Source organism: Gopherus flavomarginatus, chromosome 9 (genome assembly GCF_025201925.1).
Source record: "Gopherus flavomarginatus isolate rGopFla2 chromosome 9, rGopFla2.mat.asm, whole genome shotgun sequence".
Classification (NCBI taxonomy): domain Eukaryota; kingdom Metazoa; phylum Chordata; order Testudines; family Testudinidae; genus Gopherus; species Gopherus flavomarginatus.
In genome coordinates this window covers 20,288,129-20,314,830 of record NC_066625.1, presented here as the reverse complement: position 1 = coordinate 20,314,830, position 26,702 = coordinate 20,288,129, and the positions used below count along the sequence as shown (strand labels likewise).

Genomic DNA, 26,702 nt, shown 5'->3' with positions numbered 1-26,702 from the left:
CAATATATCACATTAGCCAGGAAGAAAAAAATCATGAGTGTTTTTGACCAAAAATCCCATTCCTCCTGATTCGCAATCCCATGGACCAGGCGGTAGCAAGTCCCGAGCAGTAGCTCAGACGGTCACGTCGCATAGCGGAAAATGCAAAACGAGAGGGTTGCTATACGTGTCATCACACCGGCTCCATCGCCTCCTACACTGAGGTCCCGTTACCGGGCACCGCAGACGAAGCACTGCCTAGGACCCAGTAGGGACTCTAGCTAGCGGGTGGGGACACCGGCAGTCCAGGGGATGCTGCACCTGCAACGGCTGTTATTAGCAGGATTCAACGCGAGACGGGGAGAACTGGAGCCCGGAAAGCCGGAGGCGCCCTGAGACCGCCCCACCCCCGCCAGACTGGGAGCCCGGCGGCGGAGAAAGCCGGAACCCCGAGATCCCCCTGGGCTGGGTGAAGTTGCCATTACCACCCCAGAAGCCGAGGTGGAGGAGCCTCTTGAGCCGCGCTACAGCCCTCGCCCCGCGGGATGGAGACATAGCTGTTCCGGTCTCAGGTGCTCGGCGCTGCCCACCACTGCAGAGACCCTGCCCACCACTGCAGACTAAGCGCCTTTCCCTCACGTCAGTCCTCCAGGGGCAGCGAGAGCAGAGCTAGAGCAGCTCTCACGCCGCGCTCTGTTCTTGCCGCCGTGCGAACCTCTCTATGGGTGGGGCGGCGTCGTTTTCACTTCCGGGGAGGTCACCCCCTCCTTTCCTGTCCCAAGGCAGCATCATGGAAGTGCCTGGGCCGGCGGCGCGAGGAGAAGGAGGCGCGTGGTACCAGCTCAACGGCTAATTGGGACCCCCCCCGGCGGGGAGCGCTGCGGAGTCTGACGGGCCCCTGCCCGGGGAGGGCCGGCTGGCGGAGGTGAGCAGCTGGGGAGGGGGCGTTTCTTCCCTGCCCGCAGGTTGGCATCTGTCTGTCGGAAGAGCAGCGGGGCATTGTAACCGCTTCACGCCTTAGGAACGTCTGTGAGGAGTTCTTCTCTGCCTGGCGCCTCTGGCTCTTTTTACAGGCCAGGCTCGGGGAAAGGTGATGCGCCGCGTCTGACTTTGAAGTGCACATTTCTGACAGGCGGGAGGGAATACATGAAATGTCGAAGCCCGGCTGGCTAACAGGTGTGTTAATCTTTCGTCTTACTGCGCAGGCGCTACCATGTTGGGAGGAGATGAATTCATCAGTTCCCCACCAAGGAAGACTGTCAGGTTTGGTGGGACGTTGACAGATGTCTTGCTGAAATACCAAAAGGTGACTGGACCCTTGTTTTCCTTCAGAAACTCTCTGCAGAGAAGTAGTATTTTCAGAGTATTCGGGTGTTTATGCCAGTGTATCAGTTGTAAGCCCGCATAGTCAAGTTCTCTGTTGCACCAATACATGCCACTTGACTGCAGGCGGGTCCTTCCAACTCTCCTCTCCTCTCTCTTTGTGGTATTTGGGCAAACTTGTGAAAGCCTTTCACAAGTTATCACGTAACAGACAAATGCTATTGAGTTGAATGTCACATCCAGTAAATTCCAAAATTTCAGGACCTGTTCCAGGGCTCAGTGGGTGGAACCCTGTTGATTTTGGGGAAAATCAGAAAACTGAAGGGGGAAAAATGGTGGCTAGATGGAGCTCCTGCTATCTGATTAACACAGCTACAGCTTCAAGCACCACTGCATTTGTCAAACGGCTGGTTGTTGGTACCCATTAATGCTTCCCAGCATAGCATGGTTTATTTTCCAAACAAAAGAATAATGATGGTGGAGTGTGGAATGGGGGCTTGTACACAGCCCCTGGCAATGGGGAGAGAATAGGGGTCCCTGGTATGGGGGAAATGGAGCACACAGAATACTTAGTGGGGGGGTATTGAGGGGATCCTGGAAGTACAGAGAGCCCCTAGCATGGGGAAGGGGGAAGGTGGGAATGGAAGGCAGAGTCCCTGGCATAGGGGGAAACTGTGGACCTTAGTATTAGGGGAGATTGGGAATTAGGCACAGAAACCCTGGGATTGGGGGAAATTGTGGAAAACTGGTATGAGGGGAAGGGGATACACAGAAGAGCCCCTGGCATAGAGAGTAAAGTGCGGATACAGGGCACACAAAGCCATTGGCATGTGGGACAAGAATGGGGACAGCGTTCCCTCCAATTTTTTACGTCCATGTACGAATGAATTTTGTTATGTGCACCAATATGGAGGTGTGTGGCGGAGGTGGGAGCCCAGGGGTTCGGAGTGTGGGAGGGGGCTCAGGAATGGGGCAGAGGGTTGGAGTGCTGGGGGTGAGGGCTCCGGATGGGCTGGGCTGGGGTAGGGGATGGGCGCCTCTCCCTGCCTGTGCAGCCCTTTTTAGCCTGCTGCGCAGCCGCACATCTTAGAGGGAACTTAGAATGGGGAGTGCACAGAACCCTTGGTGGGGGAGATTGAGGCATATGATGGAAAGGAGTATGGGGAGGGGCACAGACACCCAGGCATGAGGCAGGGGAAGTTTCAGGGAGTCCCTTAGAGAAAGGGGAATGAGAGGTTGCCACATAGGGTCCTTATGAGGTGAAAAGGATGAATACAAGGAGCCTCTGGTATGTGTATAAGCTTGGCCTATTCAAGCTACAAAGTGTGTGATTCCCTAATATACTTAGGAAGAGAATTTTACTCCTCTGAGGGTGCAGAGTGATCACATTTTATAAAATAATGACTTTACAAGCATCTCTTTTCAGAAACAAGTTATTTCTTACAAAACAGCATTAGCTAAAATTGAGAACCAATCTATGAATACTACTGCTGTGTTTCACGGGATTTCTAGTGTTTATAATGATAGTTATGAAAACAATTCATAGAATCATAGAATATCAGGGTTGGAAGGGACCTCAGGAGTTATCTAGTCCAACCCCCTGCTCAAAGCAGGACCAATTCCCAACTAAATCATCCCAGCCAGGGCTTTGTCAAGCCTGATCTTAAAAACCTCTAAGGAAGGAGATTCCACCACCTCCCTAGGTAACCCATTCCAGTGCTTCACCACTGTAGGTCATAGTCCCAATATTGCTAGCAGATCGCTTGTATTTCAAATTGTTTAGGTGTATTATATGGCAGAAAACAGTTTGTGTTTACTTTCTCAGGGTGAAACTACAGACTTTGAGTTGTTAAAGCACCAGCTTTTAGATCCAGAAATAAAGGTAAAAAATTGTCTGCAATCATTTCGATTTGGCTTTTCCTTGGAGACTGAATGTAATTGTGGGGCAAATTGTATTTGCTTAATATTAAGTTTATTAATTGTTAAAATTAAACTTGGGTCAAGTTTAGGGCAGTGCTTTTTTATTTAGCCTGACTATATTTGCTTTGTAGCCATCTTTTGATGACAAAAGTATTTTTAAAAATATATTGCAAAGTGATATGAATGTTGCAGTGTGCCTAATGCGGTATTATTAGGTTGCTGTGTTTTCCCCTGTCAAAAATAACAATACATTTATATGTGTAATCCATTCCTGTAGGGTAAATTTGATGATGAGGGAGCGCTGACGTGAAAATCTCCTTTCTGCATTCAAATTCTAATTTACAGCTTCTCTACTATTCCAAGGCCTAATGCCCCTTTCTGCAAAAAAAAACCCAAAACAAACAAACCCCCCCCAAACCCTTAACTGAGACCGGGGGAAGGAAGACTAAAGATCTCAGTGTGCAGTTTCCTCTAAATTGATCCTGTATTTCGGAGGGAGGAGAGGTGAGGGGAGCGGGTGTTGTTTGCATTGACCATCTGTGGAAGAAATAAGTGTTGTTGTGTTTTTTTTTTTTCTCTCTCTCAGAATCTGTGGGTCCTCTGAGATCTGTCAGCGGTACAGGGCTGTCTAGGCAGAAAGCTTTTCTTCTGTACTAGCTCCAGAGTCCAAGGCTGTTCTCCCCAGGTCCATTGGAGCTGTGGTGCCAGCGAGTTCTCTGTCCACTGCTTAAAAGGTTGATCCCTCAGCACAGAGGGAGCTCTGTTTAGGAGTTAACATAGCATGAGGTTATATTGACTCTGGGGCAGACTCCCTTAGGAGAGTCAATATGCTTCCCTTGGGGTGCCCATAATCTCCACTAACCCCTCACACACTTGTCCTCTTCAGCACTGCAGAAAGCACTGTACAGGGACAAGAGAACAGTGCATGTAGGGAAGCAGATGGTTCCTTGCCTGCAGGAGTGGTAAAATCTGCATGCAGAGTATCATCCTCTTAAATGGATTCTGAGGGGGAAAGGCAGGCACCCAGTATTCTATTTTGATTCTCTTTTTACATTGTATGTGGTTCAACGATATGGACAAATGCAAGTTTGGCTAAAACCATTAAACGTGCTTACTGAGGTTCAAATTTAAACCCACATCTTTAGATGTGAGACTAGTGTGATCATTTACCGTGCCACTGTATTCGTTCTTGAAACAGAAGTAGGTTCAAACTAAAATGTCTGTTCTCCCAGTGATCTTGTCTAACTCACACTAATGGAAGTTCTAGAAATTCATGACATGTAGACAAGGAAATAGCCACTTTGTTTATAATTGTCATGTTTGATTTGGGTTTTAAAGATTTTGAAATTGTCTTGAAAGGTCATATTATTGAATTTGTTATATCTATCTTGTCTGATTTATTTTAAGGATGCCCAAATCATTAATTGGCTGCAGGAATTTCGGGCTTCTGTTGCATATTTGACCAAAGACTTTGAGCAGCTAGTCAGCATTTTGTTGGTAGGTATAGTATCCAGATATTACATCTGGAGATCACTAGTTGAATTCTTAAAATGTCCTTGTATTTCACATGATTGTTTCTAACAGCATGCTATTTGCAATAATACAGAAGCTGCCATGGTTGAGCAGAAGTCAAGATGTGGTGGAAGAATATTTGGGTTTTCTTGGTAATCTAGTGTCAGCACAGACTGTGTACCTTCGATCATGTCTGCGCATGATTGCTTCACATTTTGTACCCCGTAAGTTTTTTTTTCTTTTTTTTTTTTTTGTGGTCATCTTTTATTCATTATCCAAATATTAGGTTAACATGTATGCAAAATTAGAATGCTTTACTGTAATTGTCACTTATGTATGTTGATTATTGTGCATTTATTTGGACAACTGAAATGCAGTAGAGAATAATGTTAACTGTAAAGTCTTTAATTTACCTGGATTTTTAGAAAACTCATTTTAAATTGATAATAAAAACTCTTCTTCCTATAATAACTTAGAGTACAATTTATGCTAATTTTCATGAAAAAACACAACTAAAATGAAGCTAGTACTATAATGCCATGTGGAGAATCTTCCCAGCTCCCAGAATGGAAAAAACCCTGTGATCATCCTATGTTTTTGGTGTAATGTAGATAATTTTGGGGCTGTAGTTCAGATGAGATCTTTCTTTTAATGATGCTTTGATCTGTGCCATTGAGACTGTCATCTTTAAATTTTATATGGTTATGTAATAATTATCCTATTTCCTGTCAGCTCGAGTAACCATAAGGGAGGATGATGTGTATATTTCAGATTCTGATGATGATGAGGAAAGTGAGTATTAATGCAGCATGGTTTAGGTATGCTCTATTAATTCTTTTAGCAAAAATGTTTGTATATTGTGCCTTTTTGCAGACTTTTTTCACTGCAGCTTTAATGGTGATGTGTGCTATTGAAAAACTATGTAGGAAAATGAGACTTCTTGTAGAAAAAGTACAAAATGTTAGCACCTCCTGCACTTGAATGCACACAACTCCCATTGAAATCATCTGCATGATAATCTGGCCCTTCTAATCCATTGCCACTAATACAGTAGTTGTGGTATTGAGATGAGTGCATAGGAAATAGAAATGTATTTCAAAGGCTTAGAACCATGATTGTTATAAAAACAAGTTAACTTGAGTATTTATGTTTATTTTCCTTTGGTTTAGGTAAACAAAATATAACCAAGTCATGGTTGAGGGGCACTTAAAAACCTTTGCTAGGTTCTTGCTTTTATCTGATAGAATTTCTGCAGCAAACATAAATGTTTGTAAGATACTGATTTCCTTTCCTTCTCACACTCACTTATGAACAATAGTTGACTCTGTCTACAATGACTCTCCTGCATAAATTCTGCTGATGGCTGTGTAACTACAGCTCTAGTTTCTTATGAGCTTTTTCCTTCCAATATTGCACATCTTAAAAAATTTTTTAAAAAAAGTAATCTGATCCTTTAAGGCCTGTATAATTCCTGTAGCAGTCAATGATTATCTTTCTATATACTTTAATTAGTTTCAGCCTATAGTGAGTTTAAAAAAAAAAAAAGTGGAAATGTGCAACACTGTGGTTGAAATGTGAGCCTTCCTTAGCATGTAGTCAGACTCTGATCTCTAGGGAGATCAGTGATGTTGGGGTTGCAATAATATCTTGCTTTGGTGGTGGTTATTTAGGGTTGATCATGGTTCAGTATTTACCATATTTTACATGTGGACAGTAACTTTGGAGGTAAGGAGACTCCAAAAGCCAACTTTTGGTAAATGTAGTTTCCCTGGTGAACTATAAAGCACGAGTGGCTAGTAGAATGTATTTATGCTATCTCCTAGAATAGCCCCTTGCATGTAACTTGATAAGGGAAATAATTCTTTAAAACAACTCATTTTTTGTTTTTATAGGTCTTTCTGGAAATTTTAACACATGTCATAGAGCACTGCAAACTATAGCAAAATATGTTCCTTCGTAAGTATATCATTCCACAGTTTTGTATATCCTTTTAGTTAATACAAAGCTTTGTTTCATCAATGGGCGAATTTAAACTAATTGATTGAGCAAAGCGAGGTTTAACTCGCAACTTTATGGTATTTGCTTGTCTGTAACATAGTAGTGTTGGAAGGCTGCATCTGATCAATTTCAGAGTTTCAGGGACTATTCTAGGCATCAATGGCCACACCTAATTGATTTTGATGCAAATCAGAACAATAGAAAAGCCTGAATCAGAAAAATATCATGGCCCCCAGACTGCCTGGTGCTGCAGGCAGAGGAATCTCTCTGCCGCCTAAACATATCAGAGGCAGTAGCTTAACTTTCTGCATAGGGTGATTGTCTGTAGTCTGCATTCTTAAAAGAGAGAAAAGAGCCGTACAGGGAGGGTAATGATGGAAGAAATGGGGACTCAGAGATGGAAAGGGCAAGAGTAGGGGTGGGGGGAAAGCAGCAGAGACTAGAGGGATGGTGTAGAAGTGCTGGGGGAAGCAGGAAGCGTAAGGAATCAGAGACTCAGACAGGACTGATGGTGGTGGGGAAGCAGAGACCCCAAGGAGAGTGGTGGTGTGGGGAACTGGTGTGGGGGAAAACAGGCTCAAGGAGGTGAGTGAAGAGGACAGCAGGAAATTGGGGGGTGGGAAGTGATGGTAATGAGGGAAGCAAGGTCCTGGTGTGGGAACTGTATGGGTGGGCAGGTGTGGAAGCAGGAATTGGTAGTTGGGGGTGGGAATGGAAATGGAGATGGGAAAGTGGGGTCCCGGAGGGAATGGGGAGAACAAAGACCCTGCCATGAGGAGGCAAGGGAGAATGAAGGCACACAGAGTTCCCCTAGTATGTAGTGGAGGGGAGAATGTGAGGCACACGGAGTCCCTGACATAGATAGTTGCGGGCAATGGGGTTGCACACAGAGTCCATGGTATGGGGAGAAGAAGGGGATTGAGGAGGACACATCGTTCCTGCCAAGGAGGAAGGAATGGGGGACAGTGAAATTGGGGGAGAGGGTACATGGGGGGGCACACAGAGCCCCTGGCTTGTGGAGAAAGGAATGGGGGACACAGAGCCTGGGATTAGGCACGGGGTAGAGGGAGTTGCAGGGAGCTCCTGAAATAGAAGGACATGAGAGGGTGGCACACTGGGAGCTTGTGGGAGAGAAACAGAAGAATGCGAGGAGCTCCTGGGGTATGCTGTGCCCTCAGCCTACAGAAATTGTGAACTGTGTGACATCTCTAATTATAAAAACTTGGATCCAGTTAGATCAAACAAGCTTATAGCAGAACTTTACCATGAAACTGTATAACATGTAGTAATACTTTTTGTATGTTTAGCAAAAGTATTCAGTATCAAAACTGGAGAGTAAAAATTGCAGTACAAAGAAAAATAAATTCCAATGAGCAATTCAAAAGTTGTTAGTGATGTGAATTGTTCCGAACACATTGAAGGCTTACTGTGCAGTCAACCTTCAACTTTTCTTTTTGGTGTAGCAGTTCTTTACTGTGATCTGGTAAGATCCTTATTATCAGAATCCCGGTTTAGCTCTACTTGCTTCAGGTACAAATCAGAGCCCCTATCCTGCAGTGTGTTGCATGTGACCCCTTCATCTTCATGCCGTCCCATTCGCTTCAGTGGCTCTGCATAGGCACATGGGTTCATCTGTGTGCACCATAATCCAGGTTCAGCACATAGGCTTCTGTGTCCTCAAAACTAACTAGAATCTAAGTCAGCACAGTAAAGCCGACATAATGTAGCCTGAAAGAATGATATGTCAATAAATATAAAGGGCTAAATGTTCCCCTAATGTGCGAAGAATGCTCAAAAATATCATTGCAACTGACTGCAAAGAACGGATTTTACTTCGCTTAGTAGGGAGACGATTGCAGTTGTGTGTAATGACCCACCACCACTTGGAATCGTACCTTACTAGCATAGGAGAAGCAATGCTGCTGTTGGGTCGTCTAGCTGTGCATTGAAAACCCTTTGTTGTGGGAGGAATATGAATGCTTACCTCAGTTGCAGTAACTTCAGTGTGGATTTCCATATGGAAATCCACTGGGTAGATAGGAGACCATGCTGCGCTCCATCCTCTCCCCCCACCAAATAATGGATTCTGATAGCTTAATGTTAATGTTGGAGAAGCTTCTGTGGAATCAAGTAATGGAAGAGTGTGCTTTCTAACTTCCTCCCCCCCATTCTTGCCCCTCCCAAGATAATGGTGGGGGAACTTTAGATTTTATAAAAAATTAATATTTTTTTTGTGGAAAGTTATATAATACATTAATGTCCTATAGAAACATCTTGTACAATTTGTTATCCTATAGCTGTGCAAATAAAACTCTCTTGAAAAATGCTTGTTCTAAACTTCACTTGTAGAAAGATTCAATACGTGCACTCCCTGTTTCTTCTGGTTTGGGTAAAGCTTCCTGTATTTTCTTTCTTACAGAACACCTCAATTTCTCATGCCGATACTTGTGGAAAATTTTCCTTTCATTAATAAATCAGAAAGAACTCTGGTAAGAGCAGCAGACTGTCTATCTTTTTAAAATGTATAAGTAGTAGAAAATACCATAGTTTGGCATTTGATACATTGCATAGTCTAATACAGGTGCTTTAGTGCTCACCATATTGAATAATGTAATTTTAATATTGTTGAGTAATTTTAACAAAAACTATGCTTTTTCTGTAGTTGCTTCATTGTTACATACCACCGAGAGGAGGATCCAGTAGTACTGTCAATTATTAAGGTTTCCCAATACTTCCCATTATAAGATCTTGTTTTCAGTTGCTTTTAACTTTGGAAAACTTTAACCATGAGAACTGAAATTTTCTTTCTGGGTGCCTGCCTTAGGCTATTTTTTTTTTTTTTTTTTTTTAAATTTCAGCCAGAACAGTTCAGCTGTTTCTGAGAATGAGGCTAGGGAAAAAATAAGTTGTTTTGCCCATGTTAAAAACTCCTAGTTCTTTGAAAACCTCTATCACCCCCATTCTTTGGAGCAAGATCTTGACTATGAGTTGGCGGGGGTTGGGGTGGGCAGAGCTTTTTGTCCGGGTTCTGCCTTTTGCTATCCCTGTAAAAATTTCCCCAAATTTATCCAAGTTATGAACTTTGAAAAATGAATGGTTTGTACATGCTCAGAAGAGACTTATTAGATTTTAGCAGCTAAACTCCCCAAAGATTCTGTGAGCCAGCTGAGCAGTACTTTTTCTGCAATTCCAAGTCTGGGCTGCTGTGGGCCATGAACTGAGAGCAGGGAGTCTGTCTCTCCTGTGCTTTCAATGACCCCTGATAGGTTCAGGCAGTGCGGAAAAGGATTCAAATGTAGAGCAGACATGAGCTGAACCTTAGGGGTTGTGGTGGAGTAGATTGGAAGGAGTCTGGTGGAAAAGGTTGGGATGGGGGAACTGGGACTGGAGGCTAGCAGGATTTCACTGTTGCACGTTTAGATTTACTTGAAAAAATAGTTATGAAAAAGATTGACAAAAGTTACTGATGTCCTCATCTTCTTGTTTAAGCACATTGTTTGGATTATATATTAACTTGTTTTTAGCAACTCTTTGGAAGTTAGGATAGAAATGTAAACTGTTCAACATTCACATCAGTTTCAAATCTTTAGATAAGAGATAATTTGTGGTTCGGCAATTTTGTAGCTATATTGCTTCTTCTAGTTTCTAAAATCCTTAAAAAAAATGACGCTGTCACTTTGAATTCAAGGGAAAATCCATATTTATGGTAACGTTGTATTGCAGGAATGTTATGTTCATAACCTGTTGCGAATTACTGTGTATCTTCCAACACTGAGGCTTGAAATTCTGGAACTTATTGTTGAAAGGCTATTAAAGATAGATGTAAGTATGGAACAAACTATCTTTTAAGAAACTTGCTGTCTCTTAAGTGCCAGCAATGACATGATTGTTTTAATATTAAACCTCAACAGAAATTATACTCAAATAGGATTCACAGTCTTAAGCTACAAAAGTGAGTACATTAAAATTAAAGAGCTGAAGCTCCACCCTAAAACTGTGCAGTTGTACATAGATGTGGAAGCATATATGATATACAATATTATTCTTTGTTTGGAAATTCTGTAGCATAGTCTTGAACATGCCAAAATAAGATTTGTATTACAGGATTGAGTGAGTGGCACATATCACCAGAGGCTTTTTTGAATTATGTAGTGTGTTGCATCCACATACTGGAGATTCGAATCTGGGCCCAAGGATACATCTTTATAATATTCTGCTCTTCATGTGTTGAACATCTGTCTGTGTTGCTTTAATATAGGTGTTCACTCATCAAAACATTTTGAGTGATGAGGACTTCATGGGTCTCCATTTTGGAGCACATCAGTGTAAATCAATCTGTCAGGTTGTTAGTGAGTACACCCTGTGAAGTGTGTGTCTGCTCCTTCCTTAATGTTCCCAACTCCTTTTTGGCCAGGGATTTGGAGACCATTAAGAAATGGACCCTAAAACTTTCACATCAGTGCAGTGTCAGTAATAATTGTAGGCCACATGACCTGATACTTGACCTGTTATGGTCCCTCTTGCAAGCACAGAATTTAAGAATATAAGAACAGCCATACCGGGTCAGACCAAAGGTCCATCTAGCCCAGTATCCTGTCTACTGACACTGGGCCAATACGAGGTGCCCCAGAGGGAGTAAACCGAACAGGCAATGATCAAGTGATCTCTCTCCTGCCATTCATCTCCATCCTCTGACGAACAGAGGCTAGGGACACCATTCCTTACCCATCTTGGCTAATAGCCATTTATGGACTTAACCACCATGAATTTATCCACTTCTCTTTTAAACGCTGTTATAGTCCTAGCCTTCACAACCTCCTCAGGCAAGGAGTTCCACAAGTTGACTGTGCGCTGTGTGAAGAACAACTTCCTTTTATTTGTTTGAAACCTGCTATCTAGTAATTTCATTTGGTGACCCCTAGTTCTTGTATTATGGGAATAAGTAAATAACTTTTCCTTATCCACTTTCTCCACATCACTCATGATTTTATGTACTTCTATCATATCCCCTTTAGTCTCCTCTTTTCCAAGCTGAAGAGTCCTAGCCTCTTTAATCTTTCCTCATATGGGACCCTCTCCAAAACCCTAATCATTTTAGTTGCCCTTTTCTGAACCTTTTCTAGTGCCAGTATATCTATTTTGAGATGAGGAGACCACATCTCTACACAGTATTCGAGATGTGGGCGTACCATGGATTTATATAAGGGCAATAATATATTCTCAGTCTTATTCTCTATCCCCTTTTTAATGATTCCTAACATCCTGTTTGCTTTTTTGACTGCCTCTGCACACTGCGTGGACATCTTCAGAGAACTATCCACGATGACTCCAAGATCTTTTTCCTGATTAGATGTAGCTAAATTAGCCCCCATCATATTGTATGTATAGTTGGGGTTATTTTTTCCAATGTGCATTACTTTACATTTATCCACTTCATAGCTAATTTCAGTTAGTTAAAGTCAGTTTCATGCACATAGCTACCAAATCATGCCCTAAATCCTTTTGCCGCCCCAACTCTTAAAGAAAATTAGGAAAATGTAGTTCCTGGAAGTATCTGAGTGAAGTTTTAAGCAGTTTATATTGTGTGTTTGTTTATATACATAGTTTTTGAAAAAAACATATATTTAGCCCCCAAACTCTGTTAATAGTGTCATCTATATCTGACTTAAAGAATATAGTGTGGTTACATTTTCCTGCACTCAAGGTTTCTTTAAAAGAATCAGATTTTTTTTTTTTTTTTGCTTATCTGTAACTACAGGTTAGTGCCCCACGACAAGATATTGAGGATGCTGAAGAAACTGCTAAGAATTCTGATATCAAGGAAAAAACCACAGAGGAAGGACTCTTTGACATGGTTGGCTAAGCACTCTAAAAATGAATGTTTATGTTTAAAAAATTAAATAGCAGTTGAGAGTCGTATTAATTTTTGCCTGTAAAGTGGCAATGAGGTACAAACTTTCTTTGTTATAACTAGGTTGTAAGTTAACTGTCAAGATACATCCAAATCTTCAGTCAAGTTTGGGATTTTAGCCTTTGCAATATTTTAGTAAGTAGAAAGTAATGACGGAAGTGGAATTTGGCCAGGACCCCAGGACGAGTTAACCATAAAGATGATTGTAAACAGTTATGTGAAACATTTTGTCAGAATTTGCAGTTTCATCAAAATTGAAACCGTCTACAGGACCATGTTGATTTTTGACAAAATTCCACTGAAAACCAGCCAGCTTGCTTGCCTCGCTCTTCAGCAGCCCAGGCTCCTGACTCATTGGCAGCCTCCCTGGCTTACTGACAGCTGTGAGCTTGGAAGCCTTGGCTTCCTGGCAGCCTGAACTCCCAAGGCATCCAGGGCCCTAGCTCCATGACAGCCTACCAGACCAACTGTCCTGGTACTGGGGTTTCCAGGGTCCCTGGCTGTGGAGCAGTCTGCCAAGCAGACTGTCCTAGAGTTGGCGATTCCAGGCTCCCCACCTGGTTGCCTGCCAGGACTTCCTGTGGCACTTTGATGGAAATTTTTGAAAATGTTGCTTTTCATTCTGAATTGGAACAAAAAGAAATTTTCAAAATCCTCTGCAAGATGGAATTACCAGTTTCCACCTAGCCCTAGTTAGGACCTCTGCATGAGAACATTAAGGAACTCAGGTTAGACTTACTGAAAGTTAGTACCTCCAACTGTATAGTCCCCTAACGATATGCTGTGGCATTGGAAGGAAAAGTTCTAGCTACTGAATTGCCGTTGTTGATTTGTGTTAAAACAACACTGAACATCTGAAAGCAAACTCTAAGAAATTTTACAGTTAAAGTTAAAACTGTGGGCTGACATTACATTGATAATTTGTGTGGGTGTAACTCCCATTTAAAAACCTATGTCCAGTCTGCCTGGTGTACCATCGGCGATTTACCATGGAGAGTAAATATTCCAAAAGAGTTGACAGTTATTAACCTATTCTCTCTATGTCAGAGATTGATTCGTGTTCAGAGGGGAGTGGGGCTTACACAAAAAATATGCGCAAATACATCTAGAGCCTATTACAGAGTACTATGTAATTGACTTAAGCCCATCATCAGTACAACAAAGCAATATTTGTATATATTTGCTTGTAGCTCTTATAACTAAGCTGAACAAGAATTAATTACATAGTTGATGGTGGTTATTTTGAATTGTATTGGTAGTGCTAAATGTATGACTTTGAACAGAGAAAGTATGTTCTGGTTTATTTATAGCAGGGGTTCTCAAATTGGAGGTTGTGAGGTGTCAGCATCCAGCATTTATAATGGTGTTAAATTAAAAAAAGGTTTTCTATATTTGTAAGGGGAGTCACACTCAAAGGCTTGCTGTGTGAAAGGGGTCACCAGTTCAAAAGTTTTAGAACCACTGATTTATAGTGACAGTCTTTGTTGTATAGTACATATGAGAGCTTTTTAACTGCCACTTTATCTGACAGGAGGAAGATGAAGAAACAAAAGAAAACAAAGATACCTTCAGTAGGAGTGACGTGATGGCCCATCCACTAGCAGAACGCTTGGATATTTTGATGAACATTCTGTTTTCTTACATTAAAGATATCTGCCATGTAGATGGTAATAATGTACCTGAGCCTGTTGTTTTGTTAGTAATTAAGTATAATAATAAGAGTTCTGCTAGTGCAGGATTGGTCCTCTAGAATCTTTTTTTTTCAGCTGTAAAATTCTTCTCCCAGCAACATAATATAGGCTAGATTTTTTGTTTTTGTTTTTGTTTTTTTTTTTTAACGCTGTGACAAATATCTGCTGGGCATAGCTGCAGTTGGATGATGAGGCAAAGAAGCCAGTTTTGGCTCCCTGATGCTGGGACCTGTTTTATACCAGCCCTAGTGTACTTTTGAGCAGTCTCGTTAGTCGTACTCTTAAGTATGGCAACTGTCTATACATCTGCTGAGAATAGCTGGAGTGCAGTAGCAGTAGCGTTTTGACTAACTCACCACCCTGTTCCCAGCCTGACACGTCCCCTATGTCAGGAGCCACATGAGACAGGTAAAGGAGCCAGCTGTGTTGTCTGAGGAATCTGGGGAGTTCCTCAGCTGGGGAGAGCCATTGGCTTTTCAGCCACTTTGTGCTGCTAAACTGGTACAAAGGGTCAGAACAGCGAAGAGAATCTGGCCTTTCATCTGTTGATTTGAGCCCCTTCTTTCTCTTTTTCCTGTCTGATCTTTTTTGTTTATGCTCAGTTGGCCCTATGTATTTATTTTTCCTGCCTTACCTTCGACTTTGCTTCTGTGGTGTCTTGGTACTGTAAAATTTCTGTAATACCCTCAATGCCCCCTTCTACTTGATGATAACTTTGATAATTAGAATTATAGATTATTTTTAGGGTTGTTAATCGCAGTTAACTCATACAATTAACTCAGATATTAATCACGATAAAAAAAATCCTTGCACTGTTAAACAATAGAATACCAATTGAAATTTATTAAATATTTTGGATATTTTTCTACATTTTCATATATATTGTATTCTGTGTTGTAATTGAAATCAAAGTATATATTTTTATTACAAATATTTGTACTGTAAAAACATAAACAAAAGAAATAGTATTTTCCAGTTCACCTCATAGAAGTAGCATAGTGCAATCTCTTTGTCATGAAAGTACTACTTATAAATGTAGATTTGATTTTTTTTTTTTTTTTTTGGTTACATAATTGCACTCAAAACAATGTAAAATGTCAGACCCTGCAAGTCCGCTCGGTCCTACTTCTTGTTCAGCCAGTCGCTAAGACAAACAAGCTTGTTTACATTTACAGGAGATAATGCTGCCTTCTCCTTATTGCACCTTATAGACTAACAGACATATTGGAGCATGAGCTTTCGTGGGATGAGCTTTCGTGGGTTAATACCCACTTCGTCGGATGCATCCGACGAAGTGAGTATTCACCCACGAAAGCTCATGCTCCAATACGTCTGTTAGTCTATAAGGTGTCAAAGGACTCTTTGCTGCTTTTACAGATCCAGACTAACATGGCTACCCCTCTGATACTACTTCTTATTGTTGCCTGAAAGTGAGAACAGGCACTTGCATGGTACTTTTGTAGCTGGCATTGCAAGGTATTTACGTGCCAGATATGCTCACATTTGTATGCTCCTTCATGCTTCGGCCACCGTTCCAGAGGAAATGTTTCCATGCTGATGACATTTGTTAAAAAAAAAAAAATGCTTTAATTAAATTTGTGACTGAACTCCTTGGGGGAGAATTTTGTCTCCTGCTCTGTTTTACCCACATTCTGCCATATATTTTGTGTTATAGCAGTCTCAGATGATGACCCAGCATATGTTGTTCATTTTAAGAACACTTTCACTGCAGATCTGACAAAACGCAAAGAAGGTACCAATGTCAGAGTTCGAAAGATAGCTACAGCACTGGACCCAAGGTTTAAGAATCTGACGTGCCTTCCAAAATCTGAGAGGGATGAGGTGTGGAGCATGCTTTTAGAAGTCTTAAAAGAGCAACACTCAGATGCAGAAACTACAGAACCCAAATCACCAAAGAAGAAAATCAGCCTTCTGCTGATGGCATCTGACTCAGATAATGAAAATGAACATGTGTCGGTCCGCACTGCTTTGGATTGTTATTGAGAACCCATCATTAGCATGGATGCATGTCCTCTGGAATGGTGGTTGAAGCATGAAGGCACATGTGAATCTTTAATGCATCTGGCATGTAAATATCTTGTGACACCAGCTACAACAGTGCCATGAAAATGCCTGTTCTCACTTTCAGGTGACATTGTAAACAAGAAGTGGGCAGCATTATCTCCTACAAATGTAAACAGACTTGTTTGTCTGAGCGATTGGCTGAACAAGAAGTAGAACTGAGTGGACTTGCAGGCTCTAAAATTTTACATTATTTTATTTTTGAACGCAGTTTTTTGTACATAATTCTGCATTTGTAAGTTCAACTTTCATGATAAAGAGATTGCCCCACAGTACTTGTAGGAGGTGAATTGAAAAATACTATTTCTTTTGTTTTTTACAGTGCAAATATTTGTAATAAAAAATAAATATAAAGTGAGCATTGTACAGTTTGTATTCTGTGTTGTAATTGAAATCAATATATTAAAAAATGTAAAAACATCCACAAATATTTAAATAAATGGTATTCCATTGTTTAACAGTACTATTAATCACATGATTAATTGCGGTTAATTTTTTTAATTGTACGATTAATCACGGTTAACTTTTTTAATTGTTTGACAGCTCTAATTATTTATATATCAGAGGTAGCTATCCCGCAACCAACCATTGATTCAAATTGGAATTTAAATCATATATTGAAATGCAAAAGAAAAGTAGTTGTGTTTTTTCTCTCTTGAAATTTATAAGAACAAATATCTGAAAGGGACATTGGTAGAAGGAAAGCTATATTTAATCATGCATTTGTGGTGCTAAGCCTCAATTATTAAACAAGCAAGAACATTTAAAAATTAGATTTCTTTTTGTATTTTACTCGTCTGGAACACAGATACTATGTGACTTAGTTTCACTTTCTGCCTGTTCTGTGCTAGGACAGAATTGCAATATTTGCATATCTAACAGCTCTGGGGAATGTTTAAATCCAAACTTTAAAAAAAAAACTTAATTGAAATTAATATCAGGAAGCATTTATGTTAATACTGGGTATATAGACCCTAACATTTGGAGTCTAATCTGTCTGGCAGTGTTCCTTTATTAATATTAACTGTAATTTTGAGAAAAATCTAAGTGCCTCTGTGACTGGACAAACTCCTCTTCCCTCTTTTTTCTTTTTTTTTTTTAAATAGGGAAGCTTGATGTTAACAATACGAAGGACTTATATAGGGATCTGGTTACTGTCTTTGACAAGCTCATTTTGCCAACCCATGCTTCATGTCATGTACAGTATTTCATGTTTCACATCTGTAGCTTTAAATTGGTGAGTACAAGCATACACTTCCTAAAGTGCACCTCTCCTATTATATCTGTTGCATGTTTGTTTGTTTTTTTTGTTCTCCTAGCGGATAAAGTTGTGTTAAGCTGATTAATTTAACTGATAACCCAGTGCCAATCCATATCTAGCTGAAAAGGCACATTTTTATCCCTATTCTCTTTACTTTCTTTCTCCTTTGCCAGCACAGTGTTAAAAAACAAAAATATGCACATTCTCAAAGGACACTCGTTTCAACATTTGTAGGAGTATTTGCATAGTCTCTCTCTCTCTTTTTTTTTTTTTTGATAGTTATAAATTTTGTAGTAAACTTTTGATACAGAAAGGTTGATTGTTTGTTTGTACCAAAAATGAGTACACTGGTGTCAGGAGTCTCTCTTTACAGATGGCATCAGCATTAGGGTTAATAGTTTGAATGTGTGTTTTGTTTTTGTTTTTGTTTTGCAGGGGTTTGCAGAAGCATTCTTGGACCATCTTTGGAAAAAATTGCAGAATCCAAATAATCCTGTGGTGATCAGACAGACAGCTGGAAGTTATATTGGCAGCTTCTTGGCAAGGGCTAACTTTATTCCAATTGTGTAAGTAATGTTGCTAGATCATTTTAAATATTTTATACTTTGTATATGGTCAAAAGTGAAGGATTTATGGCATATACTAGATTTAAGTATGGAAAGTGTGCCAGTTCCCCTCCCACAACTCTGATAATGAGCCATAACTCTGAACTAAAATGTCCTTGTTGTTCCCCTTTTGGGGTTCTCTGAGTTTTCCGAAAAGTTTTGTATTTATGAGATGTAGATTAATGCCTGCTGGGTGAGGATGAGGTAATCAAACACCAGATTTATCAGAGGTACTAAGAATCTATAGTTCTCTTTGACTTTGTTGGAATTGTGGGTGCTCAACGTGTCTGACATTCAGCCCCTAAACTTATTTTTGAACATACATCTTCAAGTGTGATAGGTGTTGCACTAAGCCTCTGAGACATTTAGTGCAATTATTCCTATTCATTGCATAGATTAGTCTCTGTAGTTTTGTGTGCTCAATAGATGGACGAGTAGACTTTTTTCCTTTGTAAATGTTATATAGTATGGGATATTGGCTTCAGGATTTCTGAAGCTATTGTTAAAAGCAGTGGGCTTAATAACTTAATGTTGAACCTAATTTGACATTGGAACCAGAAGGTTTTTTCTTGTTGGTTGTTTGTGCCTCACAACTCAGACAAAAAGATTTCCAAACTTTTTATTTGGTGGGCCACTTTGCAAATGATCCTCTCATGAACTCATCACTCCTACCAATACTTCAATCTTCCTGATGCTTGGGGTTCTCAATATTGTTGCAGAGTGTTCAGTAACTGCTGGCACAGAGGACAAGATGGGCAGTGTAATCTACTTCTTTATAAAATGTTTTCTGTGCTTATTTGTGTGTACAGTACACATTAAGTTCCTTAAATATTTTAAAAATATCTTTCATACATGAGTTCAAATGGTGTTCTTACAGACCATGTTTCTCCATTATAGTACAGTGAAAGCGTGCATGGATCTGTTAGTTAACTGGCTGCACGTTTACATTGACAATCAGGATGTGGGGACAAAAGCTTACTGTGATGTTGTTCTTCATGGACCTTTTTACTCCACGTGCCAGGCTGTGTTTTATGCTTTAATTTTTCGCCACAAGCAACTTTTGGATGGAAACTTAAGGAAAGGTGAGTAGATTGAAAGTGTCAGTACTATAAAATTAAAACAGAATTAATGTGCAAGCTCTAAAGAGATTAATTTCCTTATGGTCAATTTGGTGAAGTGAATTATAGGAAGGTTAAGTTACTATATTTTAAAGAAAGTCCATAAGACTTTGTATTTGTGTCGGAATACAAAGCTGGATAACTTGCTTTTTAGCTAGTAAAAAACAGTGCAGATAAAATCATTGGGTCCACTAGTGGATGCTCTGTTATTTTACCAGTGCAAATCAATGTAAATTGGTGGAAGGGTCCCCTTGTGGCACAGAGCTGGTGTAGTGGGTCTGTGCCACCCCTTCAGTTACTGATACATGCAGTGTGACTAGAGTGTCCCTATGCCCTGATGATCCTGGCTAATGGAAGGGACCATGTAAGACTGTGAGCAGTTGAGTATAAATTAGAGCAACCTGCTGCTGTTCTAACTTAAACTGGGGGCTGGTTCAGAGCTTGAAAGTCTACTGATGAATAGTACTTTGTAAGAGCTAGGGGGCATTTTTTGATTGATTGAAACATAAAATAACCTTAAAGCGCCATGGCCATTACTGAGCATAACTCTGCCAGACTGGAGAATCTTAATTATGAATTAAGCATCTACTGTATCTGTAATAGCTTGTGTGATATAACAGGATTCCATATTTAATATGCTATTTGTGTTCTCTACTTGCAGAACTCTGTGTCTTGTTCTTTTCGGACTTCTGCATTCATCACAATTTTCATACATTTATTTTATAATTATTAGTAGAGTCTCATTATATGACAGAATAGCCTGGCCGGGGGACATCCTTATTATCTTTCTTTTTTCCCTCCATCTTCTTTAGATGTTCTGCAAAAGCTTCCTTCTACTGCTTTACATGCAGCTGCTTGACAAGTTAGCATCCCCAGCTGTCCCCCAATATTATATGTTGCTTGATGTAGCCAGAACTGATTTTTTTTTTAAATTCAGTCTGAAAAATCTTAATGCTGAATAATTTTCAAAAGCCACTCTAGAATTTCCACATACTGTATATTTGTACAATCATCTGGCATATGACTGAAAAGATCTTGCTGCTTTGTTTGTGCAGGCCCCGAGAATAAATGCTGCATAACTTGCAGGTCGATCATCTAATGCTTATAATCTTATACAATTTTTTATAATGAATTCTTGCACTTGATTTCAAAGTATTCTCTGAACCAGGAGAAACATGATCTTGGCTTTTATTACTCTGAAGTCATAATGAGAGATTGGCACAACGTAGGAAGAGTTCATATTAGAACTCTGCTACTGACTTGCTGTGTGGCCTTAGGGAAAAGTCACTTCTTTCTGTTTCCCTATCTGTAAAGTAGGAATGATTATCTACCTTCATGGGGGTTGTGACACTAGTTTAATTTGTACTGTGCTTTGAACATGGAAAAACATTGTATAAATCCATATTTATTGTACACCATCCTTATTTTGAAGGTTTGGCCTACCTGCAGAACTTAAATTTTGAACGCATAGTCATGTGTCAGCTAAACCCTCTGAAGATTTGCTTACCCTCCATTGTTAACTTGTTCGCTGCTATTACGAGGTAACTATTATTTATTTTTTCAGTTTAAACTTTATATGAACCATATCAATCTGAATATATAACCATAGTGTAGTATTTTGAAGATTAACATTTTTTGTAAACTTGTATGTTTGTATTACTATAGATTATAGTATAATATAATATACGATAGCCTCTTCAGTGTTGGAATATTACCCATGTATTGAGTGAGAGCAGTTTGTAGCTAATCCAGATAAAATGAAACCCTGTAGTTAAGTAGAGCTGTTTCATTGCTTTGTGATGGTGCAGAATGTTATATACAGTAACTCCTCACTTAACGTTGTAGTTATATTCCTGAAAAATGCGACTTCAAGCAAGTCCAATTTCCCCATAAGAATTAATGTAAATGGTGGGGGTTTGGTTCCAGGGAAATTTTTTTCACCAGACAAAAAACTATATATTGTATAGATATACACACAGTGTACATTTTAAACAAACAGTTGAATACTGTTCACAGCTATAGTGATTCTGAAGCTTGGTTGAAGTGGTGAAGTTAGAGGGTGGAAGAGGGAAGGTTATTTCCCAGGGAATGCCTTGCTGCTAAATGATGAACTAGCACTTGGCTGAGCCCTCGGGGTTAACACATTGTTGTTAATGTAGCCTGAACATGGCAGCATGAGCATGAGGGAGGGGAGACAGCATGGCAGACAGAGACAGACACACACCTTCTGCGTGTGGGGGGGAGAGAGGTGCACACTGCCCCTTTAAGTAAGCTGACCCACTCTTAAGTGCATTGTCTTTTTAAGTGGATCAGGAAGTTGAGACAGCAGCTGCTGCCCCAAGCTCTGTCTCTCTTCCTCCATGTCCCCTTCCTGCTCTATGTGGAGAACGGGTAAGCGGGGTGCTGGAGCAGGGGGACGGGGACATCTTGACGTTAGGCCCCCCCCCCCCCCCCGCCACACACACACAGCAAGCAGGAGTCTCTGGGAACAGCCCCAAGGCAGAGGGCAGGAGCAGCACATAACAGTGTGGGGAGGGACAGCTGAACTGCCTTGAAAACCTGTTGGGCGGCCGCTGCACAGGGAACATAGGAGGAACTGATAATGGAGCTGCCGGTCCACCCTGGTTACAAGCCCCCACCAGCTAGGTGCAATGGGCTACTCTTCCTGCAAGCAGTGGACAAAGCAGGCGGCTGCCAAACGTTAGAAGGGAGCATTGCACAACTTTAAACGAGCATGTTCCCTAATTGATCAGCAACCTAACAATGTTAACCGGGACAACTTTAAGTGAGGAATTACTGTACTTGCAATAAACTTCTGTTGAGAGTAGAATTGGTTAGATAGACTTCATTTATAAGCTCCCTTTGTTCTGATTACATTGTTAACTCCTGCTGTTAGTCATAAAATGGAATTTGGATATTTCTGTAATATGTCTCAGTCCAGTTCAATATCTTGTGAAATTATTTGCTTTCCTTGTAGTTAGAGATGCTTATACTTATCAATGGTTTTTGTATGTTTAAGGAAATACCAGTTGGTGTTCTGCTACACCATCATTGAAAGGAACAACAGGCAATTTTTGCCAGTCATCAGAAGCAGCAGTGGGGGTGATTCTGTACAGACTTGCACTAACCCGCTTGACAGTTTTTTCCCATTTGATCCTTACATTCTCAAAAGGTATAGATTTCCAATGCAATAAACTAACTTCTGCCTTGCATAAAATAAATTTAAAGAACATACTCAAGGTGACTTTTCTGTTCTTCTAAAATGTATTGTTGTATTATAAGTGAAAACACTCTAGTTCTACATAAGTTGTTTTTGTAGGACTGAGACTGTCAGAAGCTGGAGAATTGGAGTTTGTGCACTCTGTAGGTTTTGGGTGTGGGGAAGGGAAAAGGGGCCCATCCTTTCATACTGCATTGGGTAAAAGGTTACTTTAGGTAAATTTTCTTTTATCTACCCCTCTTTAATGAGTTCAATTGGTAATATTAGCATAACAAAATGTACTGAGGTCCATCTGAGTGGTAGTTTCTTGCATCTCTGGGATTGGCACCATGTGCAAGATGGCACCTGGTTTGTTTTCAGAGGCTTTCTTTATTAGTTTGATGGGCTGTTCTTGAAGCTCTCTAGCCTGGAATGCTTATATTCTTTGATCCATGAATGTTTGTGCAGATGGGTTCTTTAACATACAAAAGATGACCATCTTAAATAGATTTTTCCGCACAAGCCATCTTCTAGCCTAAAAAGGGTTGCAGTGAGTCCTTGCTCTAAAGGAATAAAAGTGCCGGACAGAAGTCCGGTAAATCCTGTGGGTAGGATTACAGGCTAGAAGAAAATTACAGTTGGCTGAGGAAGCACTGCCTATGCATTAAAATACATAATTGGAAGAGCTGAGTTCTGTTCCTAATCTTACCACTCGCAGTCTCTTCAGGAAAACCCATATAACTTCTCTATGCATCGCTTTACCCATCAGTGAAATGGAGATAATTTACCTACCACAGGAAGTGTTCTTGGGATTAGTCTGTAAAGTGTATAAGATCCTCTGCAAGGCTCTAGAGAAATGTAAAGAATTACATAATACAATATTAAAATGAAATGCCTGGTTCATAACTTCTTATGCAACTTTATTCAATTTATTTGTACTATGCTGCAATTTATGTTATCAGATCAAAGAAGACCATTGATCCTATTTACCAGATTTGGGAAGAGCTGAGTACTGATGATCTTCAAGAACTTAAGAAACCCTTTAAAAAGGTAACTCCTTTCTGTCAGAAATGATTTGTATGTGTGTGTGGTTTCTGGGAATTTATTTTATTTTATTTTTGGTTAAAGAAAATAATCTTAAATCCTGCATCAACTGACACTTAGGGAAGTATACTTCCATTTTGAGGGGTCACAAAATGCTTAATGTTAGTGGGAAACCAGCACTGAATTATTAGCCGTGCAGAATTCAGGAAGCTCTGTGTATATGCAAAATGCATTCTTTATCTAATTTGTGGGGGAGATGGGAGATCATCATGGCCCTCAGATAACTGTTTGATTTCTCTTTTTGTGGATATATTCATAATTGTGCTCTGATGCTAGCAGTATGGGCCAACTGCTGTGAATCATCAAACAGGTACAATGATATCTCTCTCCTGATTGAAGGAGGAGCTGACATTCAGGCTGGTGGGTTGGGATGCTGGCACAGATAGAGATCAGTGTAGTATAAGAGATTTAGTTTGTTTTTTCTCATTAAGCCCCTGTGATTCCTGTGGATGCCACTTTTAGATCTCTTTTGGATCTATTCTCACAATAAACTACAGTTATTAAAGCTTCCCTCTGTCCTGCCAATGATCCCAGCTTCTATCTATTAAAGTATTCCTAGAACAGTTATCTCCACATTATCTAATTGATTCACTTCCTACTGCCACTCCTGTCTACGTACACTTTGCAATCTACGTGTGGAATTCTCTTCCCATCTGTCCGCCAAGTAGCCACCTCTCTTCATTCAACTCCTTAAAACTGTATGACCTCTGTGAGGCTTACAAGCCATGAACTTATTTTAAAAAAAAAAAAGCCTCTAGACTTTCCAGATCAGCCAGAGTTTTATGACTGATCTTGAAAACTCTTTGTGGCAGAGGGTGTATCTTTGTATACTGTACAGTATGTAGCACATTGTTAGAGCTATGTGAATAATATAGTATTGCTTGTGTATATATGTATTGTGGTAATTGGCCGCCACAGTCTTGCTTTATCTTGTTAATTTGTAGACTGTATTATTGCAACATTTTGAATTATTTCAGAGTTGATTTAAAAATACATTTCTGGTTTTCAGCACTTTTTTTTGGCCAGAAAATTAGTTAAACGCTTTTAGCAAATGAATACCAGAAATGCCCAAATTTCCAAGACTTTTCTCCACTTGTCTAGACATATGTACCTGTTGGTCAGATAGATGCTTCTCTGTGGTGTGAAATCTACTAGCTGTGTTACGAAGCAGAGACTGAGAACCTCATTAGAACTGTTTTATTTTACTGGGCCAACTAACATACTCCGGTAAATCTCATGTAGTGTTCAGATAACTTTTCCTGTTGAAGAAATTTAAACCTAAGGCTTGAAACTCTATTTAAGGTTCTATAATGTCTTTCTGTTTTCACTAACATTTTTTCTCTTCGCGTAGCGTACAACTGAAGATGAAGATGATGACTTTCTGAAAGGCGAAATACCTCAAAATGATGGCTTGGTTGGAATTACTCCAAATTCTTATGACTCAAATATTCTGAGCCCAGCAAGCAGTGTGGGATCCCCTCCAGAAACATATGTACAACGGCACCTCTGACTTTGAAATTCAGAAATTAAGTGGCTCAAAAGCTGTGTGCAATTTTCACTCTTTAAAGAGACTTTCTGAGTAACTTTCCAACTCTGAAGATTTTACTTGTTTTGGTAATCATATTAAAGAAGAGAGACTCTAATTTTTTCTTAAACTTGCTCAGATTTCTACAGAGATGTGTTCTGATTAATTTCATACATTGCTAGAAAAGGCTAGAGAATAAACTGCAGTATTTACAGTTTTCATATTGAAATAGTTTATACATAATTTATAGTTATTTTTCTTGATTAGTTTTTGTTTAATAATGTTTGCTCTATAAGGTGAAATCCTGGGCCCTCTTGTCATTGACTACAGTGGGACTAAAATTGCACTCTAAATGTTTAATTGTGTTTTGATTGGGTATGTTTTTAAGTTACCTTTCTAACAGCATAGGATGAGGTACCAGGGCCTGAGTTCTGATTCCAGCCTGACTTTGCCTCCCTCTGACCTTTGACAGATCACTTAGGGGAAGCTGAGGAAAAGAAGCTATCTGTAGAATACGTGGTAAAGCACTTTAAAGATGGAAGGTGCTATTATCACTGCATAAGATTTTGTTGAAAAAAAAATTTTAAGTGTGAAAATTCAGACTTTCAGCACCTCAGGCAGTTGTCAGTTTTGAAAGTGACAAGAAAGCAGCTTAATGTGTGATCATATGATATGTAGTCAGTTCAAGAAATGTTGTGCAGTGCTTTAAGTTCTGGGGATGAAAAGGACTGTATAAGGGTAGGTATTTATTACTTTTGGAACTCTATATTTAAATATGAATTGCGAAACTACAAAAATAACCCTTTGTTTATAGAAAGGAAAAGATGCAATTCTCTTCATGTGTCACTGCATGGAATTTCTTTACCCTACCATTACTTTCTTTTGTTTTACATCATTGGATTTTTAGGCGGGAGAGGTTTGAATGCATATATAAATAATTACTGCAAAATGAACTGGCAATATCTGCACAATGCTTCAATTAGATTACAAACCCTTTTAAAAGAAAAAGTATGAGTTTACTCTGTTTGAAAATAGTAAAATTTTAAGTATTTTGGGCCAAATTCTCTGCAACTCCACAAGTCTGACCCTTTGTTTAGACTCTTATTTGTTAGACTTTCAAGACTTGAGTATTGGGTGGGAATCAGAATAGACTTGACACATGCAGATGCTTGCAAAACATAGACTTACACAAAAATAAATGGAATTCTGTATGTGATCTAGCCACTGGAGGATGACACAGGATGTGGTAGTATGGGTTTCAGAAGCACCTGATTTGGCATGTTCCTTCTGAAGGACTGTGTGATGATACTGATGAGGTGTAGACTTTGGATGAGAGAGAGGTTTGGGGATGACATGCCAAAATTAATCTTCCTGTATCTATAAATGAACTGGTTATTTTTTGTTTGTTTTTGTTTTAAATCTCACCCCCTTCTGCTGTCATTCCAGAACAATAAAAAGAGAATTGAATTTGAAA

General features: G+C 39.9%; 1 protein-coding gene across 1 annotated transcript; it reads left to right on the top strand.

The window, feature by feature from the left end:
• Positions 1 to 1,154: 1,154 nt before the first annotated feature.
• On the top strand, positions 1,155 to 26,702 carry RRN3 (RRN3 homolog, RNA polymerase I transcription factor). Its single transcript, XM_050967750.1, has 17 exons — positions 1,155 to 1,285; positions 3,128 to 3,184; positions 4,630 to 4,719; positions 4,829 to 4,958; positions 5,467 to 5,526; positions 6,627 to 6,690; positions 9,152 to 9,221; positions 10,456 to 10,554; positions 12,491 to 12,586; positions 14,175 to 14,310; positions 17,523 to 17,653; positions 18,113 to 18,243; positions 19,180 to 19,364; positions 20,833 to 20,941; positions 22,420 to 22,572; positions 23,562 to 23,649; positions 25,055 to 26,702. Exons 1-17 carry the CDS (start codon positions 1,193 to 1,195, stop codon positions 25,211 to 25,213), a joined length of 1,851 nt encoding a protein of 616 aa, XP_050823707.1. The 5' UTR covers positions 1,155 to 1,192; the 3' UTR covers positions 25,214 to 26,702.